The 24,661-nt window shown below is 46.2% G+C and overlaps 1 protein-coding gene across 1 annotated transcript in view; it reads right to left on the minus strand.

Annotated features, from left to right (window-relative positions):
• Positions 1-24,661, minus strand: part of PAPPA (pappalysin 1) — a 183,458-nt gene that overhangs the window by 29,879 nt on the left and 128,918 nt on the right. The window contains exons 13-18 of the mRNA XM_052815534.1: positions 24,265-24,478; positions 14,675-14,843; positions 7,912-8,095; positions 5,091-5,301; positions 4,312-4,483; positions 1,148-1,295 (exon numbers count right to left, since the gene is read on the minus strand). Coding sequence (XP_052671494.1) covers positions 1,148-1,295; positions 4,312-4,483; positions 5,091-5,301; positions 7,912-8,095; positions 14,675-14,843; positions 24,265-24,478 — 1,098 coding nt within the window. The remainder of the gene's footprint in view (positions 1-1,147; positions 1,296-4,311; positions 4,484-5,090; positions 5,302-7,911; positions 8,096-14,674; positions 14,844-24,264; positions 24,479-24,661) is intronic.

A 24,661-nucleotide genomic window follows, 5' to 3' on the forward strand; every position in this document is an offset into this window, starting at 1 on the left:
CGGCCCTGGGAGGTAACCTCGTCTCAAGGGTAAAACGCCTCACCACATTAAGAGTCGCCACAGCCTGCTCGCCGCTCGCTCTCCCGCGCTCTGCCACGCTATTTACACTTACGGAAAGGAGCGGGTTGGAATTGTTTTGATACATGATCTGTAATTGGCATCATTACAGAGTGGTGATCTCATCCAGGTCGTGTTCTCCTCCCCAGGGAGGGAACACAAGGAGGCTCGTGGTCCCTTGCATGGCTGCGATATAATGAGGGAGCCGCAAAACGAGGAAATTTCTCCCAAGTTCAAAGGGACAGGCAGAGGGAGGAGGGGGCTGGCAGGGGCTGGGAGTGGGGCTGCAGGAAGGGGCCTTGCGAGTCTGTGCAGGCTGCAGCCAGCACAGCTCCCGTTGCAGCCCTTACAGCAGGGAGACCTCAGAAACGGGGGCTGAAAATACAATATAGTGTGTACAATTCAGTGTGTCATCTATCCCTCCCTCTGCCTGGGTGACACAAAGCAAAGCTGAGCGCAGGCAGTCATCACCCCTTGTGGAGTGACCAGGCACCCCAGAAGGAAGGGGGAAAATATACCCTTACAACAGGTCCTAAACAACTGTCATACCAAAGGGCATGCTCAGCTGGTCTCATATTCTTTCTGGAGAGACCTGAATTATCCTGGTGCTGTGCTTCCTGGCCAGCTTCCTGCCTTTCAGCCTCCGGGCCATGTGTGTGTGCGTGTGGTTGAAGGAGGGGGACATTACAAAAGTGTAAGAGCAAATGCAGGTACAATCTCTCCCTGTATTTTGAGGACTGGATGTGTCTCTGGCATAGTCTGGCGTGCTGGCTGCCCATTAAAACCAGCTGGCCAAGAAAGGACAAGATAAAACTGGAAGCACTGCAAGAATCAGGCAATCAGAGCATGTTACATGATGCCCGGCTTCTCAAAGCTTCATGTTTCCTAAAAGCAGTTCCCTGAAAAGCCTCCTGTAGCAGCCTCTCACTCAGGCAAACAGGTCCACAGGAGAAGGTGACTTCAAGGACTGCAGGCTCGTTCCTTCCTCCCTCTCATTCCCATTCTCTTCCTTGTCTCCTGTCCCACTGCTCCCCACTCCCGTCTGAGCTGCATCCCCCGTGGCAGGCAGCCAGGGTTGATGCTTACAAACCTATGCCGTAGCCGCCGGCGCACTGCAGCTTCAGGTGGCTGTTGAGCTGTGTGGGCAGCGCACACTGGCCCTGCATTTCCCTGCAGAGATGAAAGGAGCCGCTCCAGGTGCCATCCTTCCGGCAGTGAATCACGTTGCTTCCACGGCCCTGGGAATGAGAGAAGGAGATAACGAGAATAGTCACAAAACCAACAGCAAGGACAGGCTGAGAAGTGAGAAGCCGGCAGAGCTGAGCTGGGAGCAAAGTTCTGCTGGAGCTGGAAGAGCCCCCAGTTTGGACTGCCAGCCCTGGGGAGCAAGAAGGAGTTTTCTTCCAAAGAATAAAAAAAAGGAAACCTGCACTGCATACAAACACACACATGCCTCTTCTGGGCAATGCAATGTCTTTACAAGGCCCCTGCAAGGTCTACACCTTAAAACAGACCCAGTCCAGTTGCAATAAAGGTGCATTCACCCCATTTGCCTTCCTTCTTGTTGTTGAGAGGTTTGTGTTGAACGTAGACTTTTCCCTCTTCCCATTTTCTAACTAGTTGCACCATCTTTGTCTCGAAAAAGAAAGAATCCCCAATGGCCATCTGAAGGAGGAAGGAAAGCGGGACACGAGCAGGGAAGCTTAGCAGGGCAGAACGTGCTCTTCAGAGCTTGGCTGCCTTGAGTGACAGCAAGCGAAGAGGCTGAGACAGACACGCACAGAGGCAGGTGGAAAGGAGAAAAAAATCCTCTGGTGTGGGAATGGGCAAGGAATAGAATATGACATTTCTCTTATAGAAAAGATTCTCTGTATGATACTGAAGAATGAATACCAAAGTCCGAGGGGAAATATCATGCCCTTTAGAAACAACAAAGGAGTGCATAGGCAATCTTTTGTCAGATCTATCCTCGTGGCATTGGGGATTTCTGTGCAAGCTGTTCTGCAGGATCTGCGAGCCTAACTGCCATGGGGTAATGTGGGATATTCAACAGGAGGATGTCTGGTGTGGCTGGGCTTCAAACCTCCCACGAGGGCCTTGCTGGGTGGGAGAACCATGCAGGATCTCTGCTTCTCCTCACCCATTTTACATGCTAGGCACGTTGCCTGCAATATACCCACCCTGCTCTTGGAGATTGCGCTGGATATTTTGAGAATCCTTTAGTGTGCTGCCTATACTTGGGATCCCAGCGGGGCTGCTGAACTTTTCCTAGGAGCTCTTCCCCACGACCCACACCCATTGTTGCACAGGGATCTGCACAAGCCCCTGGTACCGGCGTGGAAGATTGCGCAGCCTTCAGTGTTAGTCTTGTCCTTAATATCCTAATGCCTTTTTTGCTCAGCTTTGTTGATGAACATAATGTTTAGCGAGATGCAAAGTGGTCTTATCGGCAGGCTACTGCGTGGGACCTGCTTCCCCTTCTCTAGACATCTGGCCATTGCCAGAAGCAATAAGAAAATCATATGAAAGGATAATGGACCAGATGGACTCAGGGTGTGATCCAGCTTGGTGACTCTCACCTAAGGGCCAGTTTGGCAGAGACTGATTAATTTAGATCTGACTGTTCATATGATTTGTGCACAATATTCAGAAATGGAAGACCCTTGCTCTGGGTGCCAGGGGACGTACCTGCTTAAATGACCATTACGTTCCTGGTGATTAAGAGATGCCATATGTACAGCTGAGTAATGATCTTTCAGCGTGGTGACAAATTCAGGAAGAGATCGCTAAGTGATAATTGAGCACAATTTGCTGTTTTAGCAAGTGTGGTGCACTTCCATTGCAATTTGTATGCCAGGGTTCAAGCATGATTTTTAAAGGTGAGCCATGAAACCTGATTTATGTTCCTGGAGCTGGCTGTGCTTGAGGATACTATTGTATAGTTTCTGCAACATACTCAGAGATCCCAGGATATCCATTGCTATAGTAACATACTGCCCATCGTTCCCTGACCTGCAAAATCTCTTGTGAAAATCCCTGCTGGGTTTTTTGCTTGGATGCAATGTGCATTATCACCTTATATAGCTGAGAGAGACTTAGTGGGGTTTAATCCTTAAATAATTAACACCTCTCAAGTGGTTCTGGCTTGTGCCAGGAGTCCTCCCTCTTTTTCTGTAGTCTATTTTCTGGAATATCTGGAAATACCTTTCTCTGCAAATCCCTTCCTCAAGATGTTATCTGCTCCTTTGCTCAAGGTGCTTTCGCAGCTGAACAGTCACTACACTCTTCCTTGCAGTGAACAGAGACATAGCTCTATCTCTCGCTTTCCAGAGCTCACTTCATTATTGCTGTAACCCTGACTCCACTGCTTGCTCCTCTTCACGTCCAGCTCATTTAAAAGCAAACACCAACCTGTTATACCAGTTATCATTACCCTGGTGGCCCCGCTTTCCCTGCACTGGCAGCAATGGTACTCACACTGACCGGTCTGAGCAAGTGGTAGATGCACAAAGCCACAGACGCTGTATCCCAGAGCTCCCACCCAAACTGCACCCATGCGTGCAACTTCTCATTTCACAAGGCTCATAACCTGATGTAAGTCTTATACAAGGAAACCTTTTCCAGGTGCCCTGACGCAGAACTCCAGGGCTCTGCCTGCTGTCCCCGTGAAGAGGGCAGGCCAACCTGGCAGGAACCGGGGGCAGCAATTGGCTTTTAACATTTGAAGCAGGTATCAGAGGTGTCTTTCAGATCACTGGCTCTAGGGCAGTGTTGGTCCCTTTTTAATATGTCCTCAGAATCTGGAATGATATTAAAAGGCCTTTGACATAGCACTCCCTGCTCTCTGCAGTGCTTGTAGTAGCAGCAGCTTCTACATCCCCACTTGCTCTTCCCAAGCATATTAAGCAGCAGCAGCACTTCTAGGAGAAGTTACTTATCTCACAAAATATAATTACCTCTGGGGAGGAAAACTAAGCATTTCAAACAAGACACTAAAGGCCAGACCTTCTCGTATCAGTAAGAAGTCAAAGGCAACATGCTGATTTATGCCAATGAGGATCTGACCCCTGATGCCAAATGACACCTTCACAGTCAGAAAAACATGAAAGTTTAGAGACAGTTCACCTGAATAGTTGTAAACTCTACAAAGTTAAATTATCATATGGCACACAGACATATAATAATGGGTCCTTAGGGAACATACGATAAAACCACACTTGTATGGGTGAGCTAATTTGGATAAGAGAGACTCACCGACTGATTGTCATCATCTTCACACTTGATCCGGCACTCGCTGTTGAACTGGAAGCCGTTGGAGCACTGGTAGAGCCCGTGAAACTTGGAAGGCGGAGGGTCGCAGGTAACGGGTACACAAGCGCCTGGCAGCCACGTGCCGTCTTGCGTGCACTGGATCTTAAAGGCTCGCCTTGTTGTGCAGAAAAAACAAGACCATTTAGTGAGTGGCTGAGTCAGCGAAGAGCCTCTAAAGCCTCTAAGCTCTGCTAGCAGGTTGCAGGGGATGGGTGTGCTTGAGCTTTTAACACTTGGGGAACAAGTCGTGAATCTGCGTCATGAGGTCTCTGAGCAAAAATAACGTTTATTTGCAAAGCCAACACTGAGCTGCCCAGCCTAAACTCCTCTTTTGGCCTTGGACACGTCTCCCAAAAACTCTGCTTCCCAGGCTTGTGGGCTGTGGTTGGTTTGAAGTGGGTTTGTGCAGAGTCAGAAGCATACGATAGCACTAACCCTTTCCTGCAGAGTTTCAAAGGGGACTCCCCAGGCTGCATATCAAAGGGGTACTTCTAAGGTAAGGTCTGATTTTTGAGCACTGGTTAGGATTTTCAAAGAAGCCTAAGTGAGCTAGGTGCCTAAACCCCCTTGAAACTGCACAACTATCTGCGTGAAGGACTTGCTCGGTGATATTCCCTACAGCACATATAGTCTGTTATAAGCGGCCCATCCCTTTCCCAAAATCAGTTTAACTCCTGGCTTTCTGAATCATGCTGACTGCAGGGCGTTACTCTTTCACGTACTTTCTCGCTTTTCTGGAGGATCCGGGGACATGGTAACCTGGTTTGCATTTGTACTTGCAAAACGAGCCCACTTTGTGCTTATCTTCTCGGCAACGAGTAGTCTGGAGATCTGCATTAGGGACGATGGAGGGTGCTCGACACATCAGCTCACACAGGGCCTCTGGAAAGGACCACAGCCCATCCTCCATGCAGGTCAAGTTGCTGTTGTTTCCTGAGAAGAACAGTGAGCAAAGTTAACAACGTTCAGCAGGACTATTTTTTTCAAAATGTTGTTACACCCGTAATATATCAAAAGCCACCTCAGTTGGTTTGACAAATTCAACTGTGTATGTCCTATGCATTTTCTCTTCCCAGATGATGGCATTAAATCATTAAGGACTGTTTTCAGATGACAGGCAGACAGTGCTTATTTCAGGAAATGCTATAGCATAGGGGAAACCACACTGACTTTGTAATCTTTTGTATTTCTTTTCCTTATTTTGTTCTTCTCTGAAAGGAAGCTTGCTTCATACATCAACCCCCTCCTCTCCAAAGTCATGGCATTAACAGAGGGTTTGGTGCCATTACATTCTTCATTCTGCTTCTGTGTTATATCTCTTCCCTGAATCTGTCCTTTTTATTTCAATTTTGAGCCTTTTGGAGCAGCATCTGTTAGTATTAGAGTCACTACTCCAACACAATGAGGAGCCATTCTCAGCTGGGGACTCTCAGTCCTTGGGGACTACTGTGATAAATACGATTCATAATACTCATTAGAGACTCATTTTCCTTAGGAAGCTTTCTTGGCCAGCACCTCAAAGGTAAAAGGTACAATAGATCTATTTGCCTCTGCTATGACCTACTTGACTTCAGAAGGTTAAGCTAAAAGTAGCCTAGTCTCAGTGTATTTTACATTCTTTGTTATTTTATACTGTATGTTGAAAAGGAATAAGCTTTTCCTAAGAAACAAAGCACAGCTATGAGCCACTAACCCTTCAAAAATCCCTAATACTCTATTGAAATCCCCAAGCATTGCTGCAGGAACTCTTCTCAACCCACAAGGCATATTTTCAACAGTAAGCCAACTTCGGACTTATCCAAAATAATACTGACAAACTGCTAACCCCAGAGCAATGCCATCTCTCTGAGAGGGAAGGAAGAGAGCCGGGGCATGAGGCTGGAATTCAAAGAAGAAGAAAACAAAAGGCTCTGGAGGGCTCAGGAAGGTATGCGGAGGAGCCCTCCTGCCCTACCCACAAAGATAAGAGAAGCCGCATTAAATCAGCCCTGGCTTTCTCTCTCCCCTCCCCAACTGCAGATGATTGCAGAGGTATTTTGTGCAGAAGAGAGCTCTTTTCTAGAGCACCAGTGTGCTCCTCTGCTCTGACTCATGCAGCAGCTCTGCAGACCAGCCGCGGTGATATCATACTTGCCACTGCAAAGTGATAAGCTGTGACATTACCAACAGTGGCTGTCATGACGTCAGTGGTCAGTGATTGAATTAGGCATGAGTCATTCGAACGCCATTCTCCAGAAGCTTGGTGGCAACATCTATTAGTCATCACTGATAGCTGAACACCAAATGGTGCCTTTACCTCACAGCTCACAGAGTTTCTGGACAAAAGTGATGCTACACACCACAGCTGCACCCCCTGACCTGGGAGTTGGTCATCATCCCTCCAGCTACCCCCGCCAGACTCTCCAGCTGAAGCTCTTGTTGGTCACGTTGAATATCATTATTTCACTGCCCCCTCAAAAAAAATTCCAGGCATTTTCAATGAAAAAACACCTCTTGTTGAAGATGACCCTCTGAGTGTATGAACAGAAAAAGGGAATTCTGATAAAAACCTCCCCTTTGAGCAGTCTTAACTTTCACTGTGTGTTAGCTGCTTGTGGTTACCCTCCTAAGCTGGAGTTAAAAGAATTAAGCAATTTGGTGATATATGAAGGAATCGACGTATCCTTTCACTGAAATGAAGAATACTTCCCATGCCTTTTCCGGGGTTTGCAATGAATCCTGGCAGAAAAGGTGATACCACATGTACAAAAAAAAGCATATACAGCATTTGTACCTGAGTTGACAACAGCAGTTAAGATTACTCCACTGCAAGATGACAAGTTAATTGGGCTCTAATGTTCCTTCAAATTAACAATGATATCTTTTCTTGTTTCCTGAGGGCCAGATCAAAAAGGGTTATGTGCCAGTGAGCAGGAGAGTTGATGGTGCTGAGAAGATGATGGGGATGCTAGCAGAAAAGCAGCAGGGAAGATGGGGGGGGGGAAAGGAAAGAAGGCAGCAGAGTGTGTTATTTTTAAGAAAAAAAAAATCTTAGAGAGTCCCAAACAAGAAGAGAAGAGAAAGGTCAGAGGTAGAGCAAGATGAGTGTGGAGAGACGTGATGGGTAGATTAGGAAAAACAGTGATGGGGGACTGTGCCAATGGGACATGGGACTTTTCAGTCTTCTCCTGCCTTTCCTAATACATGAGGGGGCATAGAAGGGAGAGAGACACAGAAAACAGAGAAAGCATGGGAAAGAAGATGAGAGAATTCAATTTGATTTATCCCCATGACTTTTCCATGTTTTGGTTGTATGGAAGCAATATTCAGTCATTACTGCCTGGCCAGCCGTGATCAAGGAAAGGTCAAAGGAAGGTAATAGAGAGATGCAAAGGAACTTAACTTCTAATATAAATAAACCTTCCCATAGAGTCTCATAATTCTTCATACTTAAAATATCACGAATAATTCTAAAACAACAGCAACAGTAACATATATTACTAGGAACAGCCTGTGTTAGCTGTGCAGCTATCCTCAGGTCACTGCACAGACACCCTCCGATACCTTTCAGAAGAGCAGGAGGTCGGCAAGTGAAGGAGCATTTCTTGCCAAAGGTGGTCCCCTCGCTGCAGTTGAAGGTGGCTGGGTAGACATGGTATTGGTCTGGGACACCGCAGTCCACGGGCTCGCAGGTCACCTGCTTGTTCCACTTCCCATCTGTGCAAGTCATGGTGATGCTGGACTCCATCTGGAAAAAGACACATGCCTACAGCCACCACAGCCAGCAAGGGAGAGATCAAAACCATTTCAAGCCTAATAACAGCCATTATTTTGGCTCAGAAGTTAAGCAAAACTAGGCCTGATCACTACCATCATCATTTGGACAGCAGCTACTAAAACCACCAAGGTCCCACAAGAAACAGTGTCAGAGAACCAGGAGGTATTTCTGTCACCTCTGCGGTGAGACACCAAAGTGCACCAAAGAGCACTACAAAGAATCTGAACTCTGCATCACCTCCTGAGACAAGCCGGGAAGGCTGCTGCTCTGCCCTGTGATCAGAAAGGACCATGCAAATCTGAGCTGTTTGGAGCTGACAGCTATCCCCGGTCCTTGTCACCTTTGCAGTGACACAGCCACTCCAAGGGGATCCCCGTGTACTTCTGAGTAGTCGAACTCACTCTTGGGTTTGAAGGAAAAGTCAACCTGACACGAACCCATTTGGGACTCCCATCCGAGGCTCTCCCAAGTGGTGTCAGTCACCCTTGGACCGGGGTACCAAGGGAGGTGGCCTGGGCCATGTCAACATTGTGTTCCAATACTGACAGCTGCTGTTACGGCTTCTACTATCAGAGTGCCCCGAGGCTCCACGTGAACTCAGGGCCCTGCTGCCCTGGCGCCGGGGACACGCACGCCTGAGAGACAGACTTTTTCCTGGAGGAGTCTGCAATGGACAAACCCAAGAGCATCCTGCCCATACGTTCACCTGGCACTTGAGAGGTTGAACACAGAGTCAGTGCCTATGCTCTGACTTCCCTAATGTCATTCTACCGTCATAGCTGCACAGAAGCTACACCTCTATGGATTTGAGGAATAATCCAAACAATGCAGCAGATTGAAATCCTGAAATGCTAGGGAGAGAGAAGAAAAAAGGGGGGGAGGTAAAGGAGCCACTCGTCCACAGCTAAGCTGAAGAATTTACTGGGTGACCGAAGGACAAACAGATGCTGGCAAAGAGAACAGAATAAACAACATATCCACTTTCTAATTACAAAGGAAAAATTATTACAAAATAGAAGTGAAGAATCTGAAACTAGGACTCTTCCCTCCATACCAGAATAGAGGGACAGAAGAGAAAGAAATGTGAGAAACCCAAACACAAGAAGGGGAAGATACCGGTGAGGAATCTGACCAAGCCGTACAGCAGCACTCCTCTGCCTCCAGGGAATATTTTATTCAGGGCTGGTATACTCACAGGAGATTTGCACCGCCGACCATTGATCTGGGTTTATAAAAGGAAGAGGAATTTTTCTAGCACACATCAAAGGGACCTGGATTCCCTTTTTGCAAAAACACCCTAATGGTTTCAACAGAAGTTCAGACCTGTCTCCCTTTGATATATGGTTGCATTCAGAATGGAAAAAGCAGTCCCAGAGCTGAGAAACTGGACACTTCCCAAGTGGGCACAAAACCCCTTTTCTAGACCGTGGAGTTTATTTAAACAGGGAGCACTGCTGATGGAAAAAAATGCCTTTTCTACAAATTTAGAGCAGCACATTCTGGGATTCTCGGAGCGCTCAGGTGAAGTGACACTCTGTGTTCTCATTCCCAATCATTTTACTCCCCATGGCTATGAATTCTGCCTTTGCTGCTTATCAGAATATCTGCACCGTTAAAAAGTGTATATATATTCTGTAGACAGTTGATGACTTGAAGATGCCTGTGCTTCCAGGAATTTGCAGTGTGATGGCCACAGGAGAAGGGATGATACAGCCTATTTCCGTGTCTTCATAACGCATACACACAGCAGCATCACCACCATGTTTGCACTCCAGGCTGGGTTGCTCCAGCACTCAGCAAAGCCTCCATTTCCCTTAACAGATGCTATCATCAAATAATACTCCAGCACCATGGCTGCTGGACACCTTGACAGCAGGAGGTTAAAACATAAAACCAAGCTATCGATGTCAGGGCCTATCCAAACGTTATGGAAAAGACATGAGTCTTGCACTGTATCTTGCTGGATGCTGGATCCATGCTGAGCACAGGGAAGCTCTATCAGTGACAGGAGACTCAACTCCAAGAATTCCGTTATTAGTGTTGGTGTGATCTAGTTTAGGAATAAATGATTGTTCCTACTAACTGATACTGGCTGCTGAGACACAGTATGATGCACAAGGGAGTTTCTCTAACAACAGGGTTCCACATCAGATGTACCTCTACAGAACACCAAATAAACAGTACAAATTCAGAATCTGGAATATAGCACCAAAATTTAAACAGAAGCAATATCTGTGCATGACAGTCACACCTTACAGAAAATGAGCAAGAACATTTTGCCCAAGCTAACACTCGTGAGAGTATTTCAGCTGCAGCCGCGGTCTTTGTTAACAGAAAGCTGCAGGGCACTATGGCCTGCTGGAAATGCAATGTGCCTGGGGTCAACCCTCCTTGGAAGGGATCCCTCATTAGAGCTATTCTCCCACTGCACTTTATTTCTGCCCCTGTTCTAGACCTTGATGTGAAAAAAAAAAAAAAAAAATTAAGTCTCTCCCCGTTTTCATCTCTGGGTTTTTCCCCATGGTACTTTCCCAACAAAAACACTAACCAAATCTGGAACAGTCACCTCCTTCCAGACCCATAAGGCTTTTCCTCTTCCTGGCACACTGGCAAGGCCATTCCCACGCAGAGAAGCTGTGCCCATGTGGGTAAGACCCTGGCTTCTCAGCTTTTTCCAGTAATTTGTTCCACACTTTGTACGATGGAAGCTGAGGTTTTCAAGGTCAGACATAATAATGGCACATTTTAGAGCATGTCTATCATGTCATCACTTCAAGCAATAGGAGCACATGCGCTTCTGCAGCAGAACATAACAGAGAACATTCCCCACAATGGAGACAAAGACTAGTGGCTTTGACTGAAAGCACAGAGGACAACCCTACCACGGAAATTATCATAGATGGCACCTACCAGCTTTCAGCTTCTCCCTCTTGCAATGTCCCACCTGAAGGTGGGATCGTTGCAGTGCCCAGGGGCAGGACCCCACGCTGCTGAGCAGGAGCCCATCTCTCCTCAACACCACGCCACACCTCGGGGGTATTTCCAATCACCTCGGCCTCAGCAGTGCTGCCTTCGCATCTGGCATTGCGTCTCAGTGGCAGCATCTGCATCTGCCTTTGCATTTCTCCCACCCGAAGCCTGAGCAGGCACGTGCCTGTTTCGCCTGTCTGATCTGACAAGGTCACCCAGCTCACAGCAGTCCATACGAAGCACTTGGCTTTCTCATCTGGTTTATTAGCTGTCACTTTGGGCACTTTGTGCTGCTTTGACTGGCATCCGCTTCCCTTCATGTCCTGCCTTCCAAACGAGGCTTATGCAAGGAGGGAGGGCGGGTGAGGAGGAGAAAAGAGGAAAAAAAAAAGGGCCTCCAAAGATACAGTGTGCAGTACAGTGAAGAGGATGCAAATTTAAACAAATCTGGTGCCAGAAAGATTTGTTTCTTGGGACTTTTAACAGCCTGGGAGAATTCATGTCTCCTTCCTGCTGCCCAAGATCCCAGCCGGCTCCTTCTTCAAGCGATGCTTCACGTGTGAAGTTTCCTCTCCTTAAAAATGAACAGCTGTGCCCTCCCCTCTAAGTATTCTTCCACTTCTGCCCACTACTGTGCCTCTAATTGAACCCACATGAGCCGCGCTTTCTTTTCCTGGCATGATTGATGATGCCTTTGCACAACATTAGGGAGCTGCTGGGTTTTAAATAACACCTCTTGACCAGAGCAGCAGTGGTGGTAGCTTCAAGGAGAGATGACAACAAGTAACTGAATGAGCGGGGCTTTCAGCGAAGGACAAGGGGGAGGAAAGCACTGAAAGACAAAGGGGGAAAAGGGGGAGAAGAGAAGAAAGAGCGATGGAGTTGTCAGGGGGGTGGGAAGAAATCAGGGGGGAAATGAAAACATCCCGAGATCTTCTTTGTGAGAAAGATACATGAAGGATTTTGCTCCATCACTATGCAAACCCGTTTTTGTTGTTGTTGCTGAAGTCCCTAAATGAGGACGAGAGGGAGCCCAAGCGTCTGTAAACAGCTCAGCTGTTTTTTTATTTTCAAACAGCAAACAGTTTCTACTGCACGTAGTGCTGACGGGTTTTAGGGTTTGGTGATTTTATGGAGTTTTAACAGAATTTGGGAATGGGAGCTTCTAGAGAGCAGAGATGAATGAATTTTTTTGCCCTAAGACTGATTAAAATGGTGGCTTCAGAAGACACAGAGGCCAGAAAGTGCAGAAATTGTTAAGAAGATTTTCAAAGACCCCTTAGATGTAAAAGATTGATTTGAAATGTGACTTATGCCCCTACATCTCTGAGGTGCTTTTGAAAATTTTGCTTTTAATTCTCTGTTTACCCTTTTTTTCTGCCTTTCAGTGAAATACGGAAGACAAATGTGGTTCAGATGCTAAACCAGGGTGTTTTCGCTGGTTTGTCTTCGTCGGCATGCAGTGGTCATAGGCCACCGATGTTCAGTCTACTCTTTGAGACATTAAACCTCACCTCAGCCCTCTTCCTACCCAAGAGTGTGAAACATCAGCATGTGCAAAGCTACCTTCCTTCCTCCTCTTCCTCATGCAGCACCCCCCCACTGTCAGTTAAATGAGAAAAAAATAGCTCTAGACCCTCAAATCAGTCAAACAAGCAAAATATTCAACTAAACGACAACAGTGAAACAACCAACAGCTTTGTGCAACGTTCCTCAATCACAGCAGAAAGTCCCTCTGACCATAGACAACAACCCACATGCCCTATCTCATCTCCAAATGCTTGAGATCAGAAAAGGAGCTGAAGCTGGGAAGCAATTGTGGAAGGAGCACAATGCAATTCAATACAACACAATACGAGGAATCCAAACCATGGATTCCGGATTTTCTCGGATAACTCATTTCTTGCCTACACATTCCACAAGTTCTGGCTTGAAGCACCTGACACAAAGAAATAAGACGATAGTGAAAGAAACCATCCATTCCTTTTCAACAGATCTCCAGAGCACATGAATAAACTTTCAAAGCACGTGTTTAATGTGCTTAGCTGAACATGGATATCCTTAAGATGCTCCACTCCTTCCCTGATTTGAACAGTGAATGCACAACACCCAGCAAAACAAAGCTATTGGCCTCAGGGTTTTTATCGGTGGAAAAAAGACGATGAAGTGCAGTAGTAGACCAGGGTGAGAGGAAGCATGTTGTAATAGGCAGTGAATCACGTTAGCTAGGGGTGCTAAAATCCTCCACTCCTGTCATATGAGTCTGATCAAGGCTCTGAAACCAAACTTCTCAGGACAAAACCATATACAGTTGGCTGAGCCTCCCCAAAAGGTACTTCTTGCGTTTAAATAACGCAGCACTGGTGAAACATGTTTAGGCTGTTTTATTTGGTTTGGGATTCCTGTGTGCTCAATGTACAGAACCCTTCCAACTATTTCCTGGTTCAGCCATTCAGGCTCGTTTGAGAACTTGTTTTCTGTTCTGTAAAAATGCTCAGCTGGAGCTGGGGTTCTGGTGCTGATGCCAATTAGGATGGAAGAGGCCCAGCTCGCGGGGTCTTGTATTTGTTTTGTAATTGAGTTGAAAGGGCTGACTCATTCCCCTCCGCTCTGTCTCCCCCCTCTGCGAGCTTATGAAGAACACAGTATTTCACAAATACAGACAGGCTGCTGAGCGTGGCCGCCTGCCCCCAGCCCTCCCCGGCCCCAGATGTGTGTGCTGCCCCGACAACACGTGAGAAGGTGCCGATGGGGGAAACCACCCCCACGTCGCACTCATGGGATCCGGCAGCATTAGAGATGAGAGCACAAACTGGGGTGTCTGCCCTGCACCCACGTATCCCAGGCACCCTGCTCCCAGTCGCATGCCGAGGCTGAGCCATGCTGCACATACACCTCGTCCACCTCCCCCAGCATGAAGGACCTACATTTTTTTAATGTTTAAAGAAATTGATAGTTTTCCTCAACACCCCACTCACTGCATCAAGACATGCTGCTTTTGTAGGACTGGATATTAATGCATGGCTTAGAGAAGATGGAGAGCACTCCCTGGCCCACTGGGGTAGGTTTTTGGTGCTTTGTTTGGAAGCAAAAAGGTTTGGGTTCTTTATCCACCCCCTTGATACCATGCATTTCTGCAGTGCCAGGGTGTGGTTGGGAGCAGATGGACTGAAACACTGCAAAGGAGTTAAGACATTGTTAGCTTCAACCCAAGGAATAAAAATGAGATATTTTGCCCAGAAACTGGTTGTGCAAAAACCCAAACATCCCACCCCCAAAAAACCGATCCAAGAAACACTTTGGCTGAGTAGAGCCAGTGAGATCAGAGAAGGCCTGAACACATATTTGAACCTTTTGGGTTGAAAATTTCTAAATTCGGGGAACATCTGAGCTTTGCTCACTGTCAGTACCTCTTCCTGCAGAGTCAGATGGCTCCTATTCTGATGAGAAGTATTTGGATAAGGCCTTGTCCCAAGGCTGAGCTGAGATTTTGGTGTTTAGGCTGGGTTATTTCTCAATTTCTCCACATCTGTTTGCTCGTCCCTGTCTCGTGGGTCATACAAAACCAGCAGAACAAACCTGGCTCTTGCTGAGATCATCGTCTCGCTGGACTTGCAAAATGTAGCCTGTCTTGCAGCTCACATTGCACTGGGCACCGTTGTACCACCCGCCACCGGTGCAGTTCAGCAGCGCGTTCTCGATGTCCAGCTTTTGGCAGTCATTGGCTTCGCAGGAGTAGTGGACGCAGCTAGGTGGGAGACAAGAAGTGGTATTTTTATTCAATTAATTTAATTCCTTCCACAAGAGGAAGCGTGTCTGACTGGCAAACTCATCACTTGTCAAGGCAGCAGGTACACAGACTGCATACTGAACCCGACTCGGCAAAGGGCTCCTCACCAACAAGCACACCCTCTAGTTATGTTTTCCTAAGGACAGGGACAGTGGTAATGGTGATGACAACGAAAGCAAATTACAGGTCTTGTGGCAAAAGGGAAGAGCCTGCCAGTTCTGCAGAATTACTTTCTGTTCTGCAATATTCAACTGCACCGTGGCCTTCCTACTCCTGCACCAACATGCATCCATCCATCCGTCCCACGAGAGCACTCTCCCTCCAAGAGCAGTCCTTATGCCCCATCCAATTTTAAATCTCTGCTGAATTCAGGAGTGCCCGATATTGCTAGTGATAAGTGTGCATGTGTGTACATGTGAGGAGGAGTTTCTGTGATCGACACTCTTATCTTTGAGAAACTCGATTGAAATCAACACATTCATTTTATTCCACTTCACAAGTAACACCAAACATCAGCTGTGTAGCTGTGTTGATAAGCTCTTATCAAGCTCAGCAGCATGCTGTCATTTTAGATCTCTCCGGTTGCTCTCCTGCCATCCATAAAATGTTTCCCTGGATGGAAACTGTCTGTTCTCCCTACAGTAAATTATTGTAACATTTAGCACAACTTGTAAAAAGAGGTTTTTGGTTTATTTTTGTATACACAGAGATGTCTGGTTGACACAAAATCTTTCACCATCTCTGATGACCTGAGTCAAACATTACAGCACATGTTCAAATGTGAGTATGGGGCAGTCCCTCAGCTAAAGGGCAATGAAAATGCTGAGAGTCTTAAAGCATGAGGGTATATTTAGACTAGATATAAGGAAGACATTTTTTACGATGAGGGTGGTGAAACACTGACAGAGGCTGCCCAGAGAGGTGGTAGATGCCCCATCCCTGGAAACGTTCAAAGTCAGGCTGGACGGGGCTCTGAGCAACCTGATCTAGTTGAAGATGTCCCTGCTCATTGCAGGGGGGTTGGACTAGATGACCTTTAAAGGTCCCTTCCAACCCAAACCATTCTATGATGACGTTTTGCTGGATTAGAGACAAAATTTCTGGGGTTAAGGATTCCTACAAGGTGATATGCCTCTGCTGAAAACTGAAATGAATTTAAATTAAATACAGTTAAATTAATTCTGAGGAGGGAAAACCTTGACTTATTTCACCATCTACATGGGTAGGTAAGAACCTGAAACACAGAAAGTTACAGAAAGAAGAGAAAGCAATGCATCAATACACATATTTTGAAATGGATTACAAGCAAGCTATTCATGTCTTAGAAAAAGGGTTAACAGCCACCAAAACCCCATCCACCTTAGTAAGCACAGGACTTAGCATGTACATGGTGTTTTGCTGTGTTCAAAGCATTGTGCAGACATTATCTAATTAATTTTCATGACACCCCTGTGAGACACCTGGGCTGGTATTGTTATCTCCATGTTACTGATAGAGAAGCACATCTGCACATGTCTCTACTGAGCTCTAGATCAGATTAAACGACAGTATTATGTACCTCCACAACTCATTTCTGTGTCCCAGACTAGTGCTATATGGGAAGTGCCTGCTGCTTGTAATTTAAGGTTGCTTGTTCAGTGGCGGCCCTTCCCTGGAGTGCGATGAGCCATAAACAATTTTTACATTCAGAAAGATCTTATTTCCTCATTGTGCACAAAGTATTGCTGCTGACAGGACTGAGAAAGGAGAATTCCACCTCTGCGTTGGCCAACTCCATACCCTTGTATGCAACAAACAGCACCCTGTCTATCAGCACTACAACTGTGATGCTCATTACTTCTGCAGAACGGATGGATGATTCTCTGCCAGAACTGACCTACACAGAGTGAGCCTGCCTTCAGTTGGATCTGCCCCTGCCATACCAAGGTTTTCACACGTGTTTTCCAGTCACTGCAACTCACAGCCTGACATACAAATTTAAGCTGCCATTGATTTCACTTTGCACCAATCAATAAGACTGTGGATGAGACGGTGGAAGAACAAGTGGACAGTGTATTGTAGTGCCCAGGTGGTCTTCTCTTGCAGAGAAATGAGGTGAGGACAACAGCCATGTGCAATTGTAAATGCCCAACAAGAATCACCCAGGAGTGTGAACCACAGACTTCACTCTGTTTCGGCAGCAGACCCCGGGCAGCCTCACATACTGCAGCTCCCCGAGCGGAGAAGTACCTTACTATTGACCTCACAGCACTGCTAGTTGAGTAAGTCACCAGTTAACATTAGCAAAAATGTTGGAACATGGATGTTGAGTGAGAGCATAAATGATGAATGATATCTTGTTGAACCCTCCCTACACATCCCAGTTACACCTACCCATGAAGGCTAACTGTCACTTTGCTCCCCTCCGTTTTTCGGATGGTGAGGCTGCAATACAAGTTCTTCCCGTGCCAGGGCTCCAGTGACGAGGAAGTTGACTCATTGAGGAAAAAAGCAAGCACTATTGCCAAGCCATTCTCAGAAGTACATATTGCAAACCTTGACTGCCCATTGCAAAACTCCCACAAAATCTGAAAACCTTTTTGCACTGAAGTTGGAAAAATAACAGCAGACCTATTTCATTTTATACTTATGTGAATCAACGTGCTACACATTGATGTAGCACTGAATTCAGCCTCGAATGGCTTCAGAGGGAAGGATGAGCCTAAGAAAACCTTTGCAATTTGCACAAAGGGAAATCTGGAGCAACGTCACCGCAGTCAGTGGCATTGCTTTTCATTTCCATCAATGTAAAGGGGAAAAAGAATCTGGTTTCTTGAGTTCATATCAGGACACCAGATGAGCAAGCCTGGGCTTAGAAGTCCTACAGAACTGAAACGCCGCAGACAAAGGCATTAAGAAACACTTATTGTGATGTTCTTCTTTCTGTTTACTAGTCCCCTTGTGGTCTTCTTAAATGGCCAGGGAACATTTTTAGCCACCCCCTCCAGGCTCCAGATTATGCCTCAGTTAGCAGATCATCTGGGCAGCTCACTCTGTCTGTAACTCTATATGAATGACTTCAGTGACAAACAATACAACCATTCACTTTTTGTAAAAAAACAACCACTGCCACCAAATGTTTCCAATTTAAATATTTCTGGTTCTCTAGCTACTGGTTCCAATTTGGTATCAGCTACTGTCAGCTGTAAATCCCAATGAATTTTGAAGTCATGATCCTGAATTGAGTTCTGCAAATGCAGAATTAAGAAGGAGAAATTAATATCTCCAAGTAGGAAGTTTAGACAAAGAACCCATCACATCCATATTGCAGAATTGTGGGTTACAGAAGCTCTTGCATGGGTCCTGCCATTTAACAGTGGTTAATCATCACATGCTCCAGAAACTGTGCATTCCTCAGGAAAGAAACAATATAGAGTATCTGAGAATGAAATCACTTCTACTTTAACTCATGTTGATTCCTGGCATAGGACAGCTTATCCCATTTTCTCGCAATCAAAATTGGGCGACTTCATCAAAACTGCCTATTTCAAATCATCCCTGGTCTATCCTAACTCCCCAAATGCACCTGGGAATTGCTTGCCAGAGTATGAGCTGGTCTGGATGAAAGCTACGCCAGGGACCCAAGGACCGCTCTAATGGTTTACTGATACACATGTAATGAACAAGGTCACTGCCCACGATATGCCCTGACAGTGTTTATTTATTTTACTAGGTCCACCTCAGTTCCTGTCCTTGCACTGGTAGTGTATGATTTCCTAAAGCAACATTTTCACGCCAAGGTGCGTGCAAGGAGCAGTGGATTTCTTGCACGCGTTCCACTGCCTGCACCATGTTAAAAATACAGATCAAGGCAAACTGTTCTGATGACGTAAAAAGCCCTGAACTGAGTTAGCTTCACATGTAGGCTGAAGTTCTGAGCCAGTTCTTACTTTATTCAAATCCACTCTGCCCATCCCTAATCTAAATGAGCTCAGTCATTAGCCTCTAAATCTTTATACCTCTGTGCCAATATTGGCCCCAATTCAGCAAGGCGCTTAAATATGTGCTTAACTTCAAAAGCATGGTTAAGTCCCACTGATAGATTTGACTACAGGGGGATGTAAGCAAATAGCTAAGGGCTTTGCTAAATTGGGGTCTTAGTGACACAATCCTAGAAACATTTGTATTTTAACATGTTTATAGAGAATTATAACAATTAAGTGGAACTCTTCCTTCCTCACATAAAAACAATCCAGGACTTCCTCTTTCGAAAAGCTTACAGCAGCCAAACTTTTTCTTCCTAACCCTGGGGTCAAGCACTTTTCCAAGAACTCATCTTAACATACTGCCCTAATTATTTGTCTCCTTCGTGATAGCTCTGACACATATATGTGCATATGTAAGCGTAAAAGCTCATGGTATACACTTGTTATGAGAAAAGCCACATCATTATCTATTGTACATAGGAAAAACTTCCTTTTCCACAGTCCAGGCCAGCCTGGACTGCAGATCTGAAGCGTACTTTGGTTTTGTTCTACGCCACCATACGTACGTACAACTCACACACGTGTAGCCTTCTCAGAGTTTTTCTAACAGATTTATCCTTACAATGGGTTTGCCTTCAACTCTGTAGAGATTCCTCTAAAAGCAAGAGCAGGTTCTCTCTCTCTAATCCAAATATATATGCAGCATTTTGAAAAGCAAAGGCTGCTAGCCACATTCCTTGTTGTAGAAATAAAAAAAAGTATGAACTGCAAAGGTGGCAATGAATTTATCTTCTTCAGTCTTCAGCTAAAACACACTGGTCTCCTTGTACTAACACAAAATCTCGAAGAACATCTACCCAATTCCTTGGGGCTGGATGGGGACCGGTGAACCTGTGCTGACTGTGCCACTGGAAGAAGGATCAAACCCCTTCCTTTTAGGTGTTTGCCTTCAAATCTGGTCCATGAGAGTGACCAAATGAGTAGCATCACCTATGGTTCCTTCAGCAATCTCACCGCAGTCCCGTTGGGCCTGACTCTCGATAGTGATCACAGCAAAACCCTATTTCAAACTGCTAGGCTCAGGAATGTGGATAAACCCAGAGATTTACAGAAAACACTTGATCCAACCCCAGGTAAGCTGTGGGGGAAGGAGAGGCATGAGCCACCACGTCCCCACCACTGTCCCCACCATTGGCAGGGCAACATTCTCCTTGGGGACTGGCTCTGCCTTCAGCCTGCCTGCACCTCGTTGTGTGAGATATTCCTGCCCGGGGCGGGGGGGGGGGGGTGTCCATATTGAACTGATAAAGCTCTCAAGCCCCTTCGCCCTGCCAGCCTGGAAGTGGGACCGTGTGCCTGGGTGTTAGCAGCCCTGCAGGTCTCCCTGCCAGACTCTGTCCAGGCAAACAAAGAAAATGCATCGCCTTCCACTTTAATAAAAGCCAAATGATGCCGTTTGCCAATTACCAAAATGGGGTGAAGGTTAAAAACCCATTGAATTATAACACATGTCACGGACCAAAGCTTCTATGATTAACAGTTCTGTGAGAAATTCATTAATTTCACCAGAAGCAAGCTGACAGAGATTGCGCTTAATGACAGAACGCAGGGCAGGGGAAAGGCGGCTGAATCGGGAAAGAGAAAGCTGCATTAAATCACAAAAAAAGAGATGAGGAAACCCTTTCTGCCCCCCCCCCCCCAATAAAAAAGAAAAAAAATAACCAGAGTTATAAAGGGCAGTTGCATTTGTTCCGCTGCTGAAGATTAATCTTCATCATTTCTTGTTGGGGAAGCTGACAGCAGGAGAGAACAAGACAAAGAGAAGAGCTGGAGTGGGTGACATCTCCCTGGGGCTTGTTTGGGGCAGCAAAGGGTGAAGCTCGGAGGACAGCCCTCCACGGAGGCCAGGGCAAGGGCAGGTAATGGCATGTTGGCCAGGAGTGGGTCTTGGTCTACAGTGCTGGTCCCCCCCAGCTGTCAAACACCCAGATGTGCACACTTATGGAGGAAGGTAAACCCAAAATCTCCCCTGCAGAAGCAATTTTGCAGCCATAACAGTGAGTTTGTGCTAAGATTTAACCAAACGAAGGAAAAGAAAATCTTTTTGCTACACTAACTAGAAAGCCCAAGGAGCTGCCCAACATGGGGCATGCACGCCAGAGAGCCGTGGGCAGCCAGAGCCCGCTCCAGCGGCAGGGAGGCTTATCTTCATTGCAAACACGGAGTTAATGGAGGATGAGAAAGCTGGAAACTCCTGAAATCCACAATTCTGACAGCTGAATTGGGGTATCTACCTGGGTTTTCACGCCTCCCACCTGCAGTTTCCAGGAGAGGAGCAAACAGCACCAGGCAGGGTGGAGGAGGGGACGGGTCTTGTGAACATGGCAGGGAAACGCCACCGAGGGAAAGCAGCATTTCACAAGAACTGCCTTGCCAGGGATGGGAGACCCCCAGCTGATGTTTCCTGCGTGGTGAAAAGGACAAAAACCTGATTTCTGAAGAACCACTGTCAAAGGCAGCCCCAATGCACCAGGCTTTCTTGCTGTTTGAGTGACTGCAGGGTGGGAAATTATACCTCTGCTTCTGCACACCCTATTTCACTGTCCACTCCACAAGGCTAAATAGGAAATAATAAAAGTATAATAATTTGAGCTATAAAGCGCAAGAGAAGAACTAACTGGGCCATTATATCTGGTCTAAGGATGCAATGTGGAAATAAAGCATGTCGTTTTTACAGCACATCTCCAGCAGTGAGGTAAACTTTTGCTGAAAACAAAAAAGAGCCTGTGGTCAGCTGCAGCAGAAAAACCAACAACTGGAAAAATACAACTGGAAAGTACAGAGTATTTTTTTTTTTCAAACCCTCTATAAATGTCTTCAGAAGGATGGAATGGATTTTCAAAAGAGCTAACAATGACTGAGGACAACTACCTATAAAGTTCAATGGGACTTTTGCATTTAAGCTCCTTTTTCTCTTCTAAAATATTAACTGTAATATATATTTTAAGAAAGAAGCAGGAGCGCGTTTTATTTTCAGTTAAGTTGTCACTAACCCATGGGAGTGATCCATTCACCCTCAAAATACAAGCTGTGTTAACTTTTAAGGGCCGATATATTTCTTTTCCCTCACATATTTAAAATCTGCACCCTTGCCTAGAAGTGTCTGTATCTGGCTATAAATCCTCTCCAACCCAAATAATTCTCCTTGAAGACAGAGAAATAATATCTCTTGTAGAGAGAAGCCAAAAAGCAGGCAAAAATATCCATGTTGACCTAAGGAAAATGAAAGCAGTAAAATTGATGCTTACACATAGGAAGGGAAGTTCCTTTAAAAATTAAATAAATATTTTTAAAATCATATTAGGCAAATGCAACCAGTGGGGAAAGGGGAGAAGGGAAGGATGGGCAGTGTGGGACTGGCACTCAAAGGGAGTCTGATGAGGAGACCGTGAGCACAGGAGGTAGAAAACCCACATCCAGCTTCTGAACTGGTTAAGAATAAACCTAAAAAATCCCTCTCTCTATGTTCTTCCCGGAGTGGGTAAAATAACAAAGGGAAAAGCTGGCAGGTGACAGCAAAGGCGTCACCTATTTCCTGGCTGCACAACTTAATGCACAACTTTCTCTACATCTTGGATACCTGAACTGCTTAGAATTTCTTGTACAGAAGAAAGCATACACGGTCACCCAAAGCAATCCCATCACAAGGCAAATTGGGGATTTTCCACTATAGCACTGTCATCAGTGGAAAAAAACCCACCAATTTCAATTGGCTTTGGATGAGGGCTTTATTTCAGAGAGTTTCTAGTTCCTTGACTGACATGGGAAACTTTATGATCAATCCAGCGTTGTAACCTGCAAGACCTAAAATGTTACTTTGAACGAGCAAGGCTCTGACGGAAGTTTTTGAGAGCAAGGGCCTGAGATGGTTCAGTGCATCACGAAAACAAAACAATGCAAAAAAAAAAAATCAAGAAGAAAAAGAAGAGGCAAACGGCGGGTGATTCTTCTTCAAGAGATTTCTAAAGGTTAGTTTGCTGGGCTGCAGAGGCTCACTGAAGCTTTGCCTAAGGGGAATACATTTTTTATTAAGGAAATAACTTTCTAAACACAGAGCACTTCTAATTTCGTAAGTGAACAAATGATTCAATTCCTACTGAAAACTTGAGAGGGAGGAATGTGGCCCTGCATCTCAGCCCTCTTGAGCTCCCTGTTGCTTCTCACCATCTCCTTCCAGTGGGTCTTTCTTGCTCTTTTTCTGTCCCGCTCCTGCACTGGGATTTGGCCAAACTTCCACAACTAGACTTCTCATCTGAAACTTGATCCTGCTGTCTCTGGGCCTCTGAATTTATACAACCTATTGCACAGAATGATCAGACTCCTTGAATCTAGGTCAGAACACACTGACTGGATTGATTTAGCTATAGATATACTCCTTTTTTTTACATTTTATTTTCCCTTCCCTCTCCCCCTTCTCACCCTCCCGCCTTTCCTGGAATAAAAGCAGGCCCTAAAAAGAAGCCAGAACATTATCAAAAAACCTGACAGCTTGCTTAGGAGGCTGAGCAGAGGTTTGCTGGGATATGCAACTTGTTTTACTATTGCTGCCGCTATGGTATGACGACTGCTCACAACTTTGAATTCACAAAGGGAAAAAAAAATTATTCTTTCAGGGGTTTTGCTAAATTCTCCCCTCTTCTTTTCACTGCCTCGCTGAAAGGATCCATGAAGCTGCCGCACCAGAGGCCACAAAAGGTCACAATCTCTGTGGGATGCTGTAAAGCAGAGACTGAGAGGGGTTGGTGGTGATCTATTGATGTGTCTGTAATAACAACAAGAATAAAACGGTAGCCATAAACCTTTCATCCTGGGGGGTCCCACAGAGCTTTTCAGAACATGGGCTGGATCCGGAGAGGTACTGAGGGCCCTTACCCAGCCATAAAAGCACCACAAATGCTGGTGGCCAAGCACCAGCCGCACGGGGCTGAGTACCTTGCAGGATCTGGCCCCGCCGGGGCACAAGCATCACTTTGTCTCCGTGCGACCGCTTCCGTGGGAGGTCCCTGTAGCACTTTAGCAGCACAAAGCGGTTTAGATTGAAGCCGGTGTGTGAGTGGCAAAAACGATGCTGTACTGGGGAACGTATGGAGAGTTAACTGGCCCCAATTCCAAGCTTGGGATAAAGGAGGGAGGAGAAAGGAAGAGGAAATAATTCACTAACAGTATCCCATGCGGGTTAAATGTCCCATCCATCCTGATCAATGAGAACACTGCCGGTTTTTTACCAGCGACACAAAAGGGTCAGCAGGGTTCAGCTGCTGTGCCCCTCCTGCCTCCTCTTAACCCCCGGCGCAGGCGGGCGGCGCGGGGGGTGGTGGGTGGCGAGGCAGAAGGAAGCAGGCTGACAGGCTCACCTCTGCTCCGCCGGGCTGTAGGTCTGTCCTCGCTGGCAGCTGCTGATGGTGATGGGGTCGAAGTTGTGGAAGGAACGCAGGGCCACCCCGGAGATGGCCACAAACTGGGAGCTGAAGCTAATGAGGACAGCCTGGGTGTGATAAAAAGGGTGACTGAGGTCATGGATGACGGGGATAATCAGGGGATTGTTCCTGCAGCTCAGGACGTGGACACCTGCCAGAGGAGAGACAAGATCAGAGGAAGGGTCAGACTTAACACAATCACTTCCCAAAGCCGTGGGCACTTCAGAAGCATTTCCCCCATAGGAACGGCCCTATAGAGCTGAAAAGTTATGGTAAGCTGCCTGGAGGGGCTTCCCAAATCGCTCTGGAGAGCTTAGCAGAGAAGGATATCCCT

The sequence above is a fragment of the Harpia harpyja genome, chromosome 19 (assembly GCF_026419915.1).
Source record: "Harpia harpyja isolate bHarHar1 chromosome 19, bHarHar1 primary haplotype, whole genome shotgun sequence".
Classification (NCBI taxonomy): Eukaryota; Metazoa; Chordata; class Aves; order Accipitriformes; family Accipitridae; genus Harpia; species Harpia harpyja.